This window comes from Panulirus ornatus, chromosome 11, assembly GCF_036320965.1.
Source record: "Panulirus ornatus isolate Po-2019 chromosome 11, ASM3632096v1, whole genome shotgun sequence".
In the NCBI taxonomy this organism is placed as follows: Eukaryota; Metazoa; Arthropoda; class Malacostraca; order Decapoda; family Palinuridae; genus Panulirus; species Panulirus ornatus.
The window spans coordinates 43,575,649-43,595,921 of record NC_092234.1 but is presented as its reverse complement, the minus strand read 5'-3'; the positions used below and the strand labels follow the sequence as shown (position 1 = coordinate 43,595,921).

Sequence of the window (20,273 nt, the reverse complement as noted above, 5' to 3'; positions counted from 1 at the left end):
AGCATCCTTGGTGACTGAAATGATGAGCCAAACATACTCTGAGCTAAATATGATTGGCCATAAAAGTATCTCAGAAGTATGACTAGTAGGCTATGTTCATAAGGCTGAAAAGATTGGCCAAGCATACTCTGCAAGTACTTGGACTTAAAGACTCATGCATTAAATCAATTTACAGCTAAGTTTTAATGTAGCTATTATGAAATTATATATTTAGAGGCTATACAACAATCACACATACACATTTTATATATATATATATTTTTTTTTTTTTTTTATACTTTGTCGCTGTCTCCCGCGTTTGCGAGGTAGCGCAAGGAAACAGACGAAAGAAATGGCCCAACCCCCCCCCCCCATACACATGTACATACACACGTCCACACACGCAAATATACATACCTACACAGCTTTCCATGGTTTACCCCAGACGCTTCACATGCCTTGCTTCAATCCACTGACAGCACGTCAACCCCTGTATACCACATGACTCCAATTCACTCTATTTCTTGCCCTCCTTTCACCCTCCTGCATGTTCAGGCCCCGATCACACAAAATCTTTTTCACTCCATCTTTCCACCTCCAATTTGGTCTCCCTCTTCTCCTCGTTCCCTCCACCTCCGACACATATATCCTCTTGGTCAATCTCTCCTCACTCATTCTCTCCATGTGCCCAAACCATTTCAAAACACCCTCTTCTGCTCTCTCAACCACGCTCTTTTTATTTCCACACATCTCTCTTACCCTTACGTTACTTACTCGATCAAACCACCTCACACCACACATTGTCCTCAAACATCTCATTTCCAGCACATCCATCCTCCTGTGCACATCTCTATCCATAGCCCACGCCTCGCAACCATACAACATTGTTGGAACCACTATTCCCTCAAACATACCCATTTTTGCTTTCCGAGATAGTGTTCTCGACTTCCACACATTTTTCAAGGCTCCCAAAATTTTCGCCCCCTCCCGCACCCTATGATCCACTTCCGCTTCCATGGTTCCATCCGCTGACAGATCCACTCCCAGATATCTAAAACACTTCACTTCCTCCAGTTTTTCTCCATTCAAACTCACCTCCCAATTGACTTGACCCTCACCCCTACTGTACCTAATAACCTTGCTCTTATTCACATTTACTCTCAACTTTCTTCTTCCACACACTTTACCAAACTCAGTCACCAGCTTCTGCAGTTTCTCACATGAATCAGCCACCAGCGCTGTATCATCAGCGAACAACAACTGACTCACTTCCCAAGCTCTCTCATCCCCAACAGACTTCATACTTGCCCCTCTTTCCAGGACTCTTGCATTTACCTCCCTTACAACCCCATCCATAAACAAATTAAACAACCATGGAGACATCACACACCCCTGCCGCAAACCTACATTCACTGAGAACCAATCACTTTCCTCTCTTCCTACACGTACACATGCCTTACATCCTCGATAAAAACTTTTCACTGCTTCTAACAACTTGCCTCCCACACCATATATTCTTAATACCTTCCACAGAGCATCTCTATCAACTCTATCATATGCCTTCTCCAGATCCATAAATGCTACATACAAATCCATTTGCTTTTCTAAGTATTGCTCACATACATTCTTCAAAGCAAACACCTGATCCACACATCCTCTACCACTTCTGAAACCACACTGCTCTTCCCCAATCTGATGCTCTGTACATGCCTTCACCCTCTCAATCAATACCCTCCCATATAATTTACCAGGAATACTCAACAAACTTATACCTCTGTAATTTGAGCACTCACTCTTATCCCCTTTGCCTATATATATATATATATATATATATATATATATATATATATATATATATATATATATATATACACACCTGTAATGTGTTTGTGTAAAAGTATATTAGCAACTGGTTGGACCTTCTACAATGTAGTTTTTCACATTGTTCAGCTACTTTCAGTTGGCATTACTAGCATTATTCTGACATTTTTGTACAGATGGATTTTAACCGAGAGTCAAGACAACATGACTGAAATTAGTGCATATGCATCCAGAATTAACTTGTACATAAAAAACAGAACATTAATGACAATACCGATAAAAAAAAATCACTATGTAAATCCAGTATTTTTTGTATTAGAGGAGCTCGAATCCAGAGCATATACTACATGTTTCAGCAAAGAAAAATGTACACAGATGAAGACTTGGTGGGCATTCACACCCAAAATATTTACAATAATAAACAGCTACACGATGGCCTGGTTCATGAACTCCAAAAATCGACGTCCATACTGATCAGGTTCCACTGTTGATATGCCATCAGCATTTGCTCCGTACTTGACAGTCTTGGCAGCTTTTGCTGCCTGTTTCTTAACACCATAATGTGTCAGAACATCAATCAGAGCCATGAAATAAATTTCTCGCTGAGGTGCACCTGAAAAGATATAATCAGCATTCAAAATATGGCAGGGAGTCAGAGTATGACTTGGAGACTCACCTGTCATTCATGCACAAGTAGCCCAACAATATTGGCTTATAAATGAGGACTTACCCATCATGAAGAAAAAACACCAGGCGGTAGATAGTCCATTGTAACAGTTGTGAAAATAATGATATAAAAAAAAATATCAAAATATACTTCCTGTGTACATTCATATACATACATCAAAATATTTATCCAAGCCGAAAGAATGCAGCATGTATGATGACATGATCATGAAGAATCAGATTCAAACCTACTGGCAATACAAAAACCTACCATAATACATTCTGGTAGTTCAATGCATTAAGCCACAGCAAGGCCTATTAGAACTGTGATAACTGGCATACACAGTTAGATATATAACTACAGACCAACAGTTGTAATCAGCAAAATACTGCAGTATCATATTAGAAACCTGGGAAACCTAATCCAAGGTGTCCCTCTAATACAGGATTTTTGATAACCTATCATCCTCAAGGCATTTTATTTCCAGAACAATCTAATATTATCATTACTGCATGGCCCTGGTCAGGAACAAAACTAAAATAGCTAAATTTCACACCTACAACAATTAAGAATCGTTATTAGCTTGGATAATGGCACGCAAGACCTCATAGCTGCGAAAGATTTAAAAAAGTAAACTCTCCTCCATATCTGTAATGTATATAATATTCTTTTCCTCTCATAAACTACTTTAAGATATTTTATGGAACATTGTAACTCAATATGCATTTTTTCATGATGTCACTGCAAAAAGTCTTTCCAATTTGTATCCAATCCATTGGCAAAACACAGTGACATCTGTATTCCAGCTTATCAAAACACATTTTAGAGTTAAATGTTCACTCAAATCATGGTTTGCCCTGCACCAAGGTAAGAAATCACTTTAATATGTCTTCCAAGAATAATAAAAGTACTTAGGAGTGTAAGACGTAATGCTACTGTAAATGCTAAATCATTTTCTGAATTAAGATAATCTGAAGATAACAGACAACCCCAATTCCCCTTTACCCACTCTCCCTCCTAGTACCCCTCACTCCATGATTACCTCTAGCCTTTATCACTACATCTTTCATCATGATTTCATTCATCTACTTATCTCTATCTATATCTCTGATGGCCATTCCCTCCAGGAACTCCCATCAAAGGAGTAGCCCATGGGAAAAGAGTTTCCTTTTAAACCTGTCCTTACATGCCTTCCTCGCATACACCATTCCACCTATTTTTCCCCCTTTTCTCTCACTCCAGTGTTTTTCCACTCTATTTCCCCATGCCTCTTACACCAACTCCTTTAACTGTACTATAATTAACTATCCTCATAAATTTTTCATCTTGCATTCTTTTCATATGCCCAAACAACCTCTAAGGTATTTATGTTTCATCCACTATACCACTCCACAATTTATTCCCTTTACATACACCCCCTCCCCATTTCTTTCTTCATTCCACCTAGTCATACCATAAGCCCCTCTCAAATAGCTCATCTCCACAGTCTGGATTCCTGATCTGTGCGACTTATTGCATGTCCATGTTTTGGCTGCATAGGCCAAGATTGGGAGGACTATGCTGTATCTTAAAACCTTTCTTCACTTCCATACTTTCCCCCTCTACACTTGTACCCTATACTACTATCTCCCTTATCTTTCCTTTCATACCACCAACTACTATCCCCCTTATCTTTCCTTTCATACCACTAAACTTAACCAATATAACTCCCAAATACATAAATTCTGTCACCTCTTCACAGTTTAGTACACTTTCCCTCACTCTACAGAACTGTAAAATCTTACTTCTACTCTGTTTCCTTTCAAACACCATTACTTTATTTTTCCTCGCATTTATGTTCAATCACATTTGCTTAAACAAATCATCAACACACGTAGAACCTTCTGTAACATCTCTTCACTCCCAGCAAACAACACAGTATCATCCACAAACAGGCTTGTCACTAGCCACCATACTACAATGCCACACTCCAAATCAACATCTCTTTTCCTTAGTTTTGCTTTAGTTTCTCATATTACTCCATCCATATATACGTTAAAAAGCCACAGTGGTATCACATTGCCCTGCCTCATACCCACATGTACACCAAAACTTTTGTTCAACCCTCCATCCATGCATTTGATCCTCTACAGAAGGCTTTCACACCACCCAACATTTGTTCCCCTACACCAAACATCCCATAAAGCATTCATCTCTTGTCATACACTTTCTCCAGATCCATAAAAGCTACATACATCTTCTTACCTTTTTTTCACCAGATACTTTTCCACAGTCATTTTCAATGTAAAATCTAATCCACACATCCCCTACTTTTCCCAACACCCCCTTACTCCTCACTTATTTTGCATTCAGTCACTTCCATCACTCTATCAATCAACACTTTCATACCATTTTTGAATAATATATAACAGACTTATTACCCTTTAATTCCTACATACACCCTTAACACGTTTTCCTTTGAACAAAAATAGCTTTCACTCAACCTTCTGGTATAAACTTCTTCCATGCCAAATTACACGTCAAATGCATCCACTTCACATTTTCTCCTCCATACCTCTACATTTCAGCTGTAATTTCACCCACTGTAAGTGCCTTTCCTACCTTCAACCTCATTATTGCCCTTTTCACTTCCCTTCTTGCTAAAGACCCCTGCACTTGTATTTTCTCTTCCATCCTTCATACTAATGCATGTAATAACTGCTGTCTCACCTATTCCTACATTCATCAGTTCTTCAAAATACTCTTTCCACCTTTCTTTCACCTCCTCCTTTTGATGTAGCACTTACATCTCACACTTACATCCACCTCTTTCCTTTTTCACCTCCTTCCAGTACAATTTCTTATTTTCCCTACACTTTTCTCTCAATATTCTACCAAAACCTTAAACTAGTTTTTCTTTGTTTTCCTCTGTCTGCTTCTTAACATTCTACTCAAACATCTTATATTCTTCCCTCTTCCTTTGCTAAACTTCCAGCGGTACATTCCTTCCAAGCAATCTACCACATGCTTTTTTCTTATCTTTCACATCATTTTCCTTTTATTCTCATAAGTCACATGGTAAGTTGTTCTTAATCCATTTCATGTATATTCATTCTTGATTGTCATTTCCCAAGGAAGCACCAGGAACAGAAATAGAAAGGTCGCACTCACTGGAAATTTTTTGCTCAAAAACAACCGCCTTTTACAATGGATATTTATCGCTAAAAACAACTGCTTTTTATAATGGATATTTATCATTCATTTAATAACATAACACTTGGAAATGGGTTTCCCATGAACATATACCCTATTGCAAAGAAAAGGCTCCCCAGTATTATCACAATTATTCTTATCAGGATTTTGTCAATCTTAAAGCATTACTTTAATGAAATACACATCTTACCTAACTAAATGTAAGCAAAATGTAGTACTTACTCTCATTACTCTCAATGGCATAAATTTCAACATCAGGATCAATGGCACCATTACTGGTGGCTCGTTCTCGGGCTGCTGTGTTTGGAGAGTCGGGGGGAGTTGGTACACCACTACATTCATCCTCCTCCTCTTCCTGAAATACACCATGCATAAAAACATGAGAACATAAGTGCACACAACAGACATACACACTTCCAAGTCAAGATGTCCCTGTTAACTATCAACATCCAATAAGCCATCTTCCACTTTTCTTTTTTATTTTTCCAAAGACCTCAACCAAAAATGCTTCATCAATGCCTTGCCTTACAAAGAAAGGGAAGACATAAAAGGAATAATCCTAATGTTCCTAAGTATGTAGAAAACTTGTTCTTTAACTCTGTGATTTGTCCCAAAGTTATGCTTTCCAACCCTCAAAATTCATGTTTTTCAAGTTCTTCAAAATGTATTTAACCTCCAAATTTCAAGGATATTCAAATAATTAAACAAAATTGATTTATCCACTACTTTCACTGCTATAATGTTTTGAAGTTTTGTAACCACTTCAGCACAATACACTAAAAAGTGTGAGCCTGATTGTCATGTGAAATTCCACAAAGCATGTTTTACTGTTAATTTCACCTAAACTGAAAAAACTGTCAGTTATAATTATGTTCAATCTCATATAATGTGATTCAAAGACATTTTTCCAACAGCAAAACCAGCTGCAAAGGCAAGATGATGACACACATTGGCAACATGCCCCACTTTTGCTAGAAAACCTTGTCCTGCCTTATCTTGGTCAACTTTAAATGTTGGAAGAGTTAAGTGTCCATTAAATCATTCTAATATGATCTGGAGACAGCTGGTCATAGTCAAATAATTCGGGATCATCTGTCTGATCCCAGGTATTTAAAGATTCCACTTCCTCCAGGTTCTCTTCATTTAACTTCACACTCTAATCACTTAATAATGTAACTTTAATTCATATTAACTCTTGCCTTTCTTCATTCACACATTCTCCCAAACTCAGATACCAGATTCTGCAGTTTCTCACTCAAGTCTGCCAAAAGAGTAGTAGCAAACGTACCACCAAAAGGCAAATGACTTTAAGCTCCCACCCACCAACAGATTGTAAGCCCAATCATCTCTCCAAGACCCTCACATTTACCTCTCTCATTACTCCATTCAAGAGCAGATTAAACAGCCATAGTGACATTTCACATGCTTGCTGCTGACACACCTTCACCTATTACAGATGTAATAGGTGGCACATAGCAATGGGTGACAGGCATCCACCGTCCTGGATAGTTGTTGATAGTGATGCAATTGGTCATGTAACCCGACTTTGCCTAGGAGACTATTTTTTGTTCTTTTTGCCTCACTTACACATGGGTTGCTGGCACTGAGTCCACAGACTTGCACCTATCTTTAAAAAAACACTTAATAACATAATACACACAACTTTTCACTCTTCAATCCCAAGAGAGAGTGAGTTCCAATTTTTCCAGAACTGAACAGAGAAGGCACCACCAGTTGAAGTGGGCTGGTTGGGTCCTTGGATTAACTTTATCAACATGAAGTTACCCTAATCCATTCTTCCAGTCAGAGCTCCCACACCTGGCTCTTTTTCTATTAATTTCTGAAACGTGGTCTCAAAAATGATTTCCCCTCTTTAGAACACCATCACTACACTTCTTGCCAGGATTATCATCTCTCTGAAATCCAAATGTCAAAGGTTGCTTCCCTTGTACTCTATCAGGTTTCCAACTTCAATCTTTGTTCCAAAGATTGTTTCCACTCACTCTAATAAAAAAAAATTGTGGCATTTGCCTGAATCTTTCTGGTCCTTTACCAAAAAATCTCCAAAACTTCTGTAATTCAACCTTTCCTCCTGTATTTGGACATGATCAATCTAAAGCATACTCTACCCCAACTTGTACATGATAATCTCTCACTTTTTGGCAAGAGTATTATTGCATTACCATTTTATGAACTACAGATTCTGGTGGGTGGTATATCCTTCCCTGGATTTAATAAGTTTCCTAAGCAGGCACCGAATGACTAGAACCTTACCTCAGGTTACAAAGCCTGACTTAAGAGTGAACTTATCAGGATACAGCTTTATACTTCTGGTCTGCCCAACTACATGCAAACTTGCAACCATTTTACTTGCTACAGTTGAAGCTCTCATCCTGAGCAATGTCTATAATTTTTTTTTTCATACTATTCGCCATTTCCCACATTATCCAAAATAAAATTCACCCTAACAGGCTTCTCTCTGTTCTCAAGTTATCAGGTTTTTCACTTTTCAAAGATAAATTGGGATGCCTATGCTAAGATTACTTAAATCTGATATTAAAGCTTAAAGGTGGTGTTGCTTAAAATTCCTTTCCCATTTCATTTCACAAAGAAATTGCTTCTAATTCCTTCCCAATCTTTCTGACAACTATCATACTTTCTTTAACTTAGCAATAATAACCTATTGGTCATCAACTTTTCCATCTGAAAAGAAATAACTTAAAACCATTTTTTCTAATTAACTGAAAGTCTTATAAGTTAATGAGCTGGTCACTCACATGCTCTGTCACAGAGTCAGTTTGTATTTGCATTCTGATGGTCATACTACAGGACAGTGAAGATTCTGGTGCTTCTAAGAGAAAGCAGAAAGTATTAGTAAAAAACAAGTTAAGTGAGGTTCAATTGCAATGTGCAAGCACTGGAGAGGATCAAAAAACTATGCAAGTGGAACACAACATTGATCCAAACCTTAAAAGAAGTATCAAGTTCTCCCTAAGCCTTCAACCTGCCCATATAAGCAGCTTGTCTTATGCTCTAAAAAATAAGGAGTGTGTTATACATGTTTTTCAGGTGAGGAGGAGAATCTATCTTTCTAATTTCTCAAAAGAGATTTAAGTGGAAATGCACAATGTTGTCAGAGGAGAATCTATCATTCTAATTTCTCAAAAGAGATTTAAGTGGAAATGCACAATGTTGTCAAGAGTGAGAAGGATGCACTTGTGAGAAAAAGGGATAGGCCATATGGAGGACTAATAGATCAAAGTTGAGTTCCAATTTGTATAAAAGGTTAGAAGGCAATGATTATCATAACCATGATCGTGATATCTTAATTCATAAGAAAAACATAATTATGGTTTGGACCATTTTTGTTCACTTCTTGAATGAATTTGAGAATAATTAGTTTTCGTTTTTCAAAGAAGGGAAAAAATCCTGAAAGGGTAAAAGAGAAAAGCAAACTGAAAGGGTTAAGCACAAACAGGAAAGCATACCTGTAAAAATATGTAAGCTCTGAATAAAATTTATAATACATATGCAAATGCTAGACTTAATTTCATTTTTCCCATTAGAAGTTAAGTTTGCGTTAACAATTTCAAATATTACAGAAAGTTTTTTTGAACACATCCCCATTACCTTACATAGGGTACAATATACCTATAGTTCATTCTTAGAAGTATGGCTTCTGACTTACCAGCAATGGGAACAAATGACAGAGAATAATTTGAGGATACTTTTTCTATTTTCAATTGACACCTACCTCTATTACATCATCTTCTGATTCATTCTGCGTATTTCCTTCCATTTCAGCCCTTGCTATATCATGGATTCCCAACAGAAGAGAATAATCCATCAAATGAAGCCTCATCAGGAACTGTGAAAAAAACAAAGGCTATTTCATTTATTCTACCACAGACTGCCTAATATATATGGATATTCAGTACATAACATGGTATGGTACCAAAGGATAAATCTACATCAAAACATTCACATACTCCACTAGAAGAAAAACATTCAAAATAACAATAATTATCATAGATTTTACTACTACTACACATATGCTACCAATTATTGACTGTAAATGCATGTTTTAAGTTTGTGTTTCATTATGTTAGCCTTGAAGCTACATATCTCATGGCAAGTTTTTCTAAGAAAAGAGTGATTTCCAATGACAGTGCTTGGCAAAAGATCACATCCCATATGAGCAACCTCCAAGTATTCACTAATCACAAGTTAAGGTGTATTAAATTCACAAGCCAGCAACAGTAATTAACACTTCTCTCAGTAGCATAGCTATTTATTGGTTAAAATCCAGCCAGTTTTTAGTTTTCATGTGTTTTTCAAGACTTACTAAACTAACACACAAGTATGTACATGGGCAACTATGTCACATGTACAGAAGAGGGTGGATGTATTGGAAATTAGATACTTGAAGACAATATGTGCTATGAGAAGGATTAATCTAGAAAGGAAAGCGAGAGCTGAAGAGGGTGTGCTGAAATGGTTGCAACATTAAGTAAAGACATTAGGTTAAAAACTGTCAGTAGGAGCCTCTGAAAACACTGCACTAGAGTTGCCCTTTGCCAGTGGTCTGTTAAGGGTGAGGCACTAAAGGCTAAAAAGCAGCACAAAAGATCATCAGTTATGGAAACTCTTTTGCAGTGGTGACCCTGAGGGAATTCCTAAGGGAACAGACATCAGAGATACAGATATATGGAGAGGATGAGTAAGGAAAGACTGAGAAGGTATACATGTATGGAGTGAAGGGAACTAAAAGGAGGAGTATACTTAGATGATACAGAAAGAAATGAGAGAAGCTTTTGAGTTATTGAGGCCTGAACATGCACGAGGATTTGAGACATATATGGGACATGGGACAGAGTGAACTGGAGCCATGTGGTATATATAGGGGAAAATGTGCTGTCACTCAGCTGAACCAGGGATTATGAAGTTGTCAGGAAACTATGGAGATATCTGTGAAGCTTAGCTGTAGATAGGAGGTTTTGGTCTTGGTGCATTGTCCTTGACATCTAGATCATAGATATGAACAAATGAGGCCATTCTTTGTCTGTTCTTGGTACTACCTCATTAGCAACAGGAAGTGGAGAACAAAAGTGAAAAAACTTGTATTCAATATCACTAAACACCTTAAAAGAAAACAATACAAGTCAAGTATCAAAAGGTAACAGAAACAGTGATCTAAATATGAAACTACAATATGATGAGAATCAGATGAACAAGTCCACTATTCTACATAGTAACACTGCAAAAGAGCTAACGATTTGGGTTGGTTTCTGGGTGACATCATATATAGCTCCATGCCTATGCATAACTAGCAAGACCAATGTTGTCTAATTCCTAGGGCAACGAGAATGAGTATCTGCCTCAATCATATCAAAGTTCAAATAAGTTACGAGTACCAATGTCACCAAAATATGATTATCCTGCCTTGTGTAGTCCACAGCAAACAGCATCCTGTCAACTATGTCTATGCAATTCCAAACAATATTCTATGGATTGTCAATTACAGGCACTGCACTCTCCTATGGCCATATATACATATCATAAAAATTAAATAGATCCTTTCATACCTCAACATCAGCAGTCAGTGTCTCCATTAACTGCTGTTTCGCTTCCTCACCAATGTATATTTTTGTACCATCCTTCATGAAATCGTTATCCTTTAGAGTTGGAAGGTCCTTCTCAAGCTCCTTGATAGATGCTTCACGGTCAACTGTTGAACCTTTCAGGTCATATTTCCTGAAAAAATAATTAATACCATAAATTATCCTATATGTTTTTCAGTGACCCTCTTTCTGTATCATACAATTCAGCATATTATGAAAATGAATGAAACAGCCTAAAGGTATATAAATGGACAGAACGAAAAAATATGTGGGTTACTGATGTAAACCAGATAATACAAATTTGGAAATTTTAATATCACCAGACTTTTAGGGTAAAGATGAAAATGGGTATTTTAATACAAAAGTTGTGCAAAACAATATTTTGGAGGGCTTTTGATGAATAATATTGAAAAAGTGAGTCTCAAGCTGTAGTGCAACAAATTCATCAGTCAACTTATATGAACAGTGTGGCTATGTTGAACAGAATTTCACAATAAGGCACCTCCCACCTACATCTCTCTCTAGTTCAACCATGGGCAGGGAAAAAAGATAAACAATACCATGGAAATGTTATAGGAACATGTGAATTGGAAAAGTTCCCATCCAACTTCGCTAACTGGTGCATTAGACCTGGACTTGAAAAAGTTTAAATATCACTTCTCGAGTCTAGATTATTTATGTGTATACGAGTGGATGGGCCATTCTTCGTCTGTTTCCTGGCTCTCCCCACTAACACAGGATACAGCAATCAAGTATAACAAAATAAAAATTATTTAACGATAATTTCTCCCAACGTTCATTCATCCTCCAACTATGCCAATGACAGCACATTTTCATGACTTTTAAAGGAAGGAAACTGCACAACTCTTGGCTAGATTTTATGGACCAAGCAGGTGGGCTGGTGTTACCTGAAGTTAATGATCTATCTTTAGATCCTGTACAGAGTGATTCTATGGACATTGACGCTTTCAATTATGAAAGCTCACAAAGTGCTATAACCTGCTGACCCTGTAGCTATCAAATGTAAACTCCCTGCCCAACAAAATGGTCAGTTCACAGCCAAGTCAAAGCAGTAACAGCCCCAGCAGATACTCTTGAAATCTGTACTATGAGTGACTACATTCTCTTCTGCCACCTTCTTAAATTATCATCATCATTATACTTGATCACCATTTCCCACGTCAGCGAGGCAGCACCAGAAAACTGAAGAAGAAAGACTCATTCACTCGTATACACACACATACATACATACATACACATATACCTACAGATACATGGACACATACACATGGACATATTCATACTTGTTTGCCTTCATCCATTCTCTGTGCCATCCCGCCCGAAAGGAAACATCACCACCATCCCCTGAGTCTGTGAGGTTGCACTAGGAAAAGGGACAAAAAAGGCCACATTCGTTCACACTCAGTCTCTAGCTGTCATGTGTAATACACCAAAATCAGATACACAGAAAAGGATAAATTGATGCATTAGAAATCACAGGAATGTTAATTGGTTAGTCAATAAAGCACGAGATAAGGATAGATTCATGAGACAGATGCAGAAAAAATTATTATCGTTTTCAATGAATCATAAGTAGGCTAAGAAGATATAACAAACTGTAAGGATTAACAACAAAAGGATGTGAGTGAAACAAATGAGTATTACTGTGTGGATGGAGTTGCAATGTTTATTTTCAATTCACTTCAAGAAATTCTTTCTGGACTATCGTTTTGCAAAGAAAATAAAAATACAGATAGACTAATACTGAAATCCCCAAGCTCACTTGTGTATTTGGAGGTACGTAGAAAAGACATTTCTCATGACGACACAGTAAGTCTCAATGTTGTCTACGGTGAGGCGATACATAGCCAGATACTGTGGTAACAACGTCTTGCCATGGCGACTCACAACATACTGAAAACCAAGGCTGTATTAGGAATAGCATTGTCTATTTTTGTATCTTTTCTAACCTCCTATTCATATATATCAATAGGTTGGACTCATTTTTACCCCATTTGGAACAATCAACAAAAGCCTGGTTTATCCAGTTGAGGACAAGGTGCCATTATTTTGGTATGATTTAAACTTCCCTCCATACAACATAATAAACACAAACACTTCCTTATCAAAGGCCAAATTCTGTCTTTACAGTTTATACCATGATAAATAATTGACTGAAAGTTTCTCATAGTCTCTCTCATGTCATAGGCAATAACTAAAAGATGATAATACAGAATGGAGACATTCATGACTCTTACGAAAATAAAAAACACAATCATTTGTCACTAAAAGAGAATGAATGTTTAATAAGAGAAGGTAAAACTGCAAATGACACTTCCCAAGGATGCTTGATAATCCTAGATTTGCATCCTTGCCACAGAAATCATGTAAATATACAAGAAATTTGCACTCAAGAAGGAACTACAGTATCAGCTCTCACTTTTCTCCACCAGTGTTGACCACAGTATTCTTGGGTCAGACCTGTTTATGAAGGCTCTCAACATTCTGCAATATTCTTAAGCAAGGTTAGGTGAAATCCAATTATGGCTTGCTAGGCATGTAACACTTATGGCTCCCCTAAAGTATGTCCTCCATCACAAACCCTCAGCAGGTCACTCTGCATCCCTATGCTGCCACAATTTGTAAAGTATACACTGACCCTTATTTTAGTGCATGGAAGATCCAAGACCACAGCAGACAGAATTAGCCTAAACATGATTTCCAGGATATGAATATATAATGACAGACTATATGGGTATAGTACGTCCCAAAAATATTTGGGTGCAAGGCATGGCTATAGATGAAAGCAAGTGGTGGAATGTGGGTGCATTGGAAATAAAAGGCTTGAGGTGGTTTGATTGAGTAAATAATTTGATGGTAAGAGAGTTGTGTGGTAATAAAAAGTGTAGGCTGAAGTAGCTGAGGAGAGTGCCAAAATGGTTTGGACACCTAGAGAGAACCAGTGAGAAGAGGGAACAAGGCAAAGGTAGACACCAAACTGGAGATGGAAGGTTGAAGTGAAAAATATTTTTTGCAACTGGAGCCTGAATACTTTACCTCTCAAGTGGGTGGCCATGGTAGAGTCTCCATAGCTGGTGAATTCCAGTGCTGCTTTTTAGTTTTCAGTGCCTCACCCTTAACAGGCCACTGACAGGGTAACTCTAACGCAGTGTTTTCAGGGGCTCCTACCTAATGTTCCTACCGACTACATCTACCTCCTACTCCAACCTATTACTTCTACCTAAAGCTCCTACCTACCACTACTACTACCTGATGCTCCCATCTAATGTTCCTCCCGACTACTTCCAACTGTTGCTCATACCATTTTGCCAACAGGCAGAGCTAGTGTATAGCGCTCACTGCAGGAAAAATTTAGTTATGATGAATGAGTTGTGTGAGTTAGGTGTTGTATGTGAAAAGGAGAGATTTCATGTTTGTGGAGAGAATGCTAGCAGCCTATGTGTAGGTGAAGTAGAAAGAAAAGGCAGCTACCTTGGTCAGAGAAGTGCAACTCGATAACCACTGAAGTGCTAGCTCACTATGCAGCTGTCAATAACACTCCTGTTACCCAAGCAGCTGGTACTGGTAATATAAGCCCATGGTCAGTGGTTACCTACCAACTACTATCTATCACCAACTACTACAATACACAAGTAGTGATTGATGGTAAAGCCTCAAAATGGTTAGATGTAACAGGAATCAGTCTTGGGACCACTTATCTTTCTCATATAAAATATTTTAATTATACTAATAATGGGATACATTTTTAGATATCAAAATTTCCAGTTGTTACATCAGAAACTGAATGTCTGCATATTCAACCAAACACTGAAAAACTGATGGACTGGACTCAGGCAGTAAATGAAATTTTAAATGAATAATTGCTAAGCTTTACATAATGGTAGTAAAACAAGATGGGAAGCTACAACATGAAATCTGTCAAAATGCAAGTGGTAAACAAGAAAAAAAATTAAAAGTAATAATCTTTTGTGACCTAAGGCCTTACTTAAATAATTTAAGCAGTACACACAGTATAATGGGTGAACAAAAATCTTACGAGTCATAGGTATGGCTTTCAAACTTATGGAAATTATCCCTACTCAACAATCTACTGGGTGTGTCCCCTTGAATATTGTGTTCAGTTTTGGTCACCCTACTTAAAGAGAAGACACACACAATGGAATGTGTATTGCAACAAGCTACCAAGATGACACCCAGATTTAGAAACAACTCATAGGGAAGTTAAATTAATTAAATTTGTCTACCTAAAAAAAAAAAAGGTTGTGAGGTAATCTATTACAGGTATTCAAAATTATCAAAGGCTTTGATAATGCAACAGAAGCTACTTGAAGCTAGCTTTGTCTAATTTCATGCAGAGTGACAGATAAAAACTCTTGGCCAAATGTTTTAATTCAAATGAAATGAAGTACCTTTTCCTCAACAGGACTGTAAACATATGAAATGATTTTCCAAAAAGTAGTTGAAAGGAGCCCCATGGATAATCTTAAGAGAACAGATGAATACTTCCGTTCAGGTCTACAACTGGCATTATTTGACTCTCCTTAGTATCTCACACACAATCATTAGTATACCTTCCTACCCTTATCACACTAGCCTCCAAATTTCTGATCTCCTCCACTAACACAAATAACCTCAAAAGGACCTAATGTTCTATTGCTATCTCAGTAAGAACCATATTTAAGGAAAATGCACCAAGAGCCCAGATGTTTGGACGACTGTTGTATGCTTTGTTAGCATAACAGAAATTAGACAAAATTCAAACAACAGTCACAGGAGAAAAACAAAAAAAAGACTGGAATACTTTAATATTAAGAAAATATTAGTATTGAGGGGAACGGGTGTTTGAGTAAGTGAATACTCAAGGGGCCTGGAGTCAAATTAGCAATGGGGCCTGAGATGCCTCTCTCTGGCCGAAGTGATGGGCTAGGATAAGGAAGCAAACCCCACCTGTCCTGGCAGTTACTGTGCATAGGAGATACCCATCCCACATTTTATAAAACCTTGTGTCAAAGAGTAAAATGTGCTAGAATGAAACCATGCATATTGGGCCACAGCAAAGCAGGAAAAATGGGTGCTCAACCCTAGCATAATCCTCAATTTCAAAGCAATCACATACATTAATTAACCTTAAATATGCCATTCCTATATAGCTTACCGGGTGGTATTCTTTGAGCAAGGCATGCATCTGTTCAACTTCATCACTAGTCAAAGTCTTCACAATGTACATCTTATCACTGGAATTGTAGAAACGGGCACCACTTCTACCTGGCGAGTCTATAGCAACAGGCTGTGACCTTGGGAAAAATATCAAGTCATGATTAATGTGGAGACAGTGATGAATGCTATCAACAATAGTAACATCATATACAGCAACTTTTATCAACAAATGATGACGATATAAAAGAAAAAGGTTTGGCAAAATAAAAATTTGAGACAATAGCTAAATGCACTGATTTCACTGTTTTTAAACACTGATTCCACTTAAATTCTTTTATCATAAAACTCAAGGAAACATTTTCTAAGACAAAAGCTCATTAATTTATTCACAACACACTAAAGAACAGTAAAACTGCTAACATTAAATACTTTTTCCTTTGAAATATGGCTAAAAACTTTAACTGGTCTAAACCTAGCAAACTTAGAATCTACACAAGATGTCAATTATGCCAAAATGACTACTGAAGAAATTTAAAACAATACTGTCTTTTCAGCTGTATACTAAAGTCTGAGTGACACATACATAAAGACCAAATCCTGTTTCACTGTCAAACACGGATAACTGTTTGTATAAGAAATTCAAAATGAAGAAATTCAAAGTAATATAGCCTCTTCAACAAACAGATAATTGTTTGTACAAGAAATTCAAAATAATATAGCCTCTTCAACTATATGTTAAAGTCCAAGTGACACAAGCATCTTAAACACAAAATACTATGTCACTACAAATTACATGTAGTTAATTGTCCGAATAAGAAATTCAAATACATGTCAACGTATAAACTAAATTGGAAAGGATCACAATTTTGCGCGTGATCAAGATATTCCTAAGAGTCCATTGGGAAAATGAAACACGATAAGTTCCCAAGTGCACTTTTGTGTAATAATCACATCATCATGGGAGACACAAGAGAGAAATCTAACAGTCAGTTGATATACATCCAAGAGACGTAACTGGGATGCCATTTGGTAAACATGCAATTGTCCAAGACAGACAACGAGCGTATCATTAGCTTATTATTCTACAAATTTTATCAACAATAAAGTTATCTAATTTGTATAGACCATCGCTAATATCAAGATTATAATTCTTTATGTATTTAATAATAGAAGATTCAATGATATTTTTCGTGATAATAGAGTTAGAGTTAATAACTGAGATGGCATTACTCCAGTCAATACAATGATCATAGTTTTTAACGTGATTAAACAGGGCATTTGATTCTTGTCCAGTTCTTATACTATATTTATGTTGCTTAAGTCTAACTTTGCTAACTTAAGGGATTTATCAATGAAAGATCTAGGGTACTTTAACTTAGATCCAACAGAATATATCTTCTCAAACTCATCATCAATATACTCTGGACTGCAAATCTATGTTCCTTTGGGCATTATGTATTTGCAGTCCAGAGTATACTGATGATGAGTTTGAGAGGATATATTCTATTGGATCTAAGTTAAAGTACCCTAGATCTTTCATTGATAAATTCCTTAAGTTAGCAAAGAAATCATTCAATAGAGTTGAGCCCAAACCTCCCATTGACACCAAGAATCATTTAGTTCTCCTTTTTAATAATAATGTTACTTTTGATAATAATAACTTTATATTGTATACTTATGTATATCTCGCTTTTTAAACCAGGTATTCCCAATCATCAGTCCTTTTTCAGCACATAAATCTACAAGCTCTTCACCATTTCCATTTACAACACTGAACACCCCATGTATACCAATTATTCCCTCAACTGCCACATTACTCACCTTTGCATTCAAATCACCCATCACTATAACCCGGTCTCGTGCATCAAAACCACTAACACACTCATCCAGCTGCTCCCAAAACACTTGCCTCTCTTGATCTTTCTTCTCATGCCCAGGTGCATATGCACCAATAATCACCCACCTCTCTCCATCAACTTTCAGCTTTACCCATATCAATCGAGAATTTACTTTCTTACACTCTATCACATACTCCCACAACTCCTGTTTCAGGAGTATTGCTACTCCTTCCCTTGCTCTTGTCCTCTCACTAACCCCTGACTTTACTCCCCAGACATTCCCAAACCACTCTTCCCCTTTACCCTTGAGCTTCGTTTCACTCAGAGCCAAAACATCCAGGTTCCTTTCCTCAAACATACTACCTATCTCTCCTTTTTTCACATCTTGGTTACATCCACACACATTTAGGCACCCCACTCTGAGCCTTCGAGGAGGATGAGCACTCCCCGCGTGACGCCTTCTTCTGTTTCCCATTTTAGAAAGTTAATACAAGGAGGGGAGGATTTCTGGCCTGGTATACATAAGTATACTTACATAAGTATACTTATGTAAGTAGGAGAGATGGCCAGAGAGCGTTATTGGATTACGTGTTAATTGACAGGCGTGCGAAAGAGAGACTTTTGGATGTTAATGTGCTGAGAGGTGCAACTGGAGGGATGTCTGATCATTATCTTGTGGAGGCTAGGGTGAAGATCTGTATGGGTTTTCAGAAAAGAAGAGTGAATGTTGGGGTGAAGAGGGTGGTGAGAGTAAGTGAGCTTGAGAAGGAGACCTGTGTGAGGAAGTACCAGGAGAGACTGAGTACAGAATGGAAAAAGGTGAGAACAATGGAAGCAAGGGGAGTGGGGGAGGAATGGGATGTATTTAGGGAATCAGTGATGGATTGCGCAAAAGATGCTTGTGGCATGAGAAGAGTGGAAGGTGGGTTGATTAGAAAGGGTAGTGAGTGGTGGGATGAAGAAGTAAGAGTATTAGTGAAAGAGAAGAGAGAGGCATTTGGACGATTTTTGCAGGGAAAAAATGCAATTGAGTGGGAGATGTATAAAAGAAAGAGACAGGAGGTCAAGAGAAAGGTGCAAGAGGTGAAAAAAAGGGCAAATGAGAGTTGGGGTGAGAGAGTATCATTAAATTTTAGGGAGAATAAAAAGATGTTCTGGAAGGAGGTAAATAAAGTGCGTAAGACAAGGGAGCAAATGGGAACTTCAGTGAAGGGCGCAAATGGGGAGGTGATAACAAGTAGTGGTGATGTGAGAAGGAGATGGAGTGAGTATTTTGAAGGTTTGTTGAATGTGTTTGATGATAGAGTGGCAGATATAGGGTGTTTTGGTCGAGGTGGTGTGCAAAGTGAGAGGGTTAGGGAAAATGATTTGGTAAACAGAGAAGAGGTAGTGAAAGCTTTGCGGAAGATGAAAGCCGGCAAGGCAGCAGGTTTGGATGGTATTGCAGTGGAATTTATTAAAAAAGGGGGTGACTGTATTGTTGACTGGTTGGTAAGGTTATTTAATGTATGTATGACTCATGGTGAAGTGCCTGAGGATTGGCGGAATGCGTGCATAGTGCCATTGTACAAAGGCAAAGGGGATAAGAGTGAGTGCTCAAATTACAGAGGTATAAGTTTGTTGAGTATTCCTGGTAAATTATATGGGAGGGTATTGATTGAGAGGGTGAAGGCATGTACAGAGCATCAAATTGGGGAAGAGCAGTGTGGTTTCAGAAGTGGTAGAGGATGTGTGGATCAGGTGTTTGCTTTGAAGAATGTATGTGAGAAATACTTAGAAAAGCAAATGGATTTGTATGTAGCATTTATGGATCTGGAGAAGGCATATGATAGAGTTGATAGAGATGCTCTGTGGAAGGTATTAAGAATATATGGTGTGGGAGGAAAGTTGTTAGAAGCAGTGAAAAGTTTTTATCGAGGATGTAAGGCATGTGTACGTGTAGGAAGAGAGGAAAGTGATTGGTTCTCAGTGAATGTA

At 37.6% G+C, this 20,273-nt stretch overlaps 1 protein-coding gene across 2 annotated transcripts in view; it reads right to left on the bottom strand.

Moving 5' to 3' along the window:
* Positions 1-2,095: 2,095 nt before the first annotated feature.
* The window catches only part of PIP4K (phosphatidylinositol 5-phosphate 4-kinase), a 61,231-nt gene continuing 43,053 nt past the window's right edge, over positions 2,096-20,273 (bottom strand). For both annotated transcript variants that reach the window (XM_071666853.1, XM_071666854.1), the window contains 6 exons: positions 16,457-16,595; positions 13,064-13,194; positions 11,245-11,413; positions 9,414-9,527; positions 5,882-6,014; positions 2,096-2,413 (listed from right to left, as the gene is read on the bottom strand). In XM_071666853.1, coding sequence (XP_071522954.1) covers positions 2,226-2,413; positions 5,882-6,014; positions 9,414-9,527; positions 11,245-11,413; positions 13,064-13,194; positions 16,457-16,595 — 874 coding nt within the window. In that variant the 3' untranslated portion in view covers positions 2,096-2,225. The remainder of the gene's footprint in view (positions 2,414-5,881; positions 6,015-9,413; positions 9,528-11,244; positions 11,414-13,063; positions 13,195-16,456; positions 16,596-20,273) is intronic.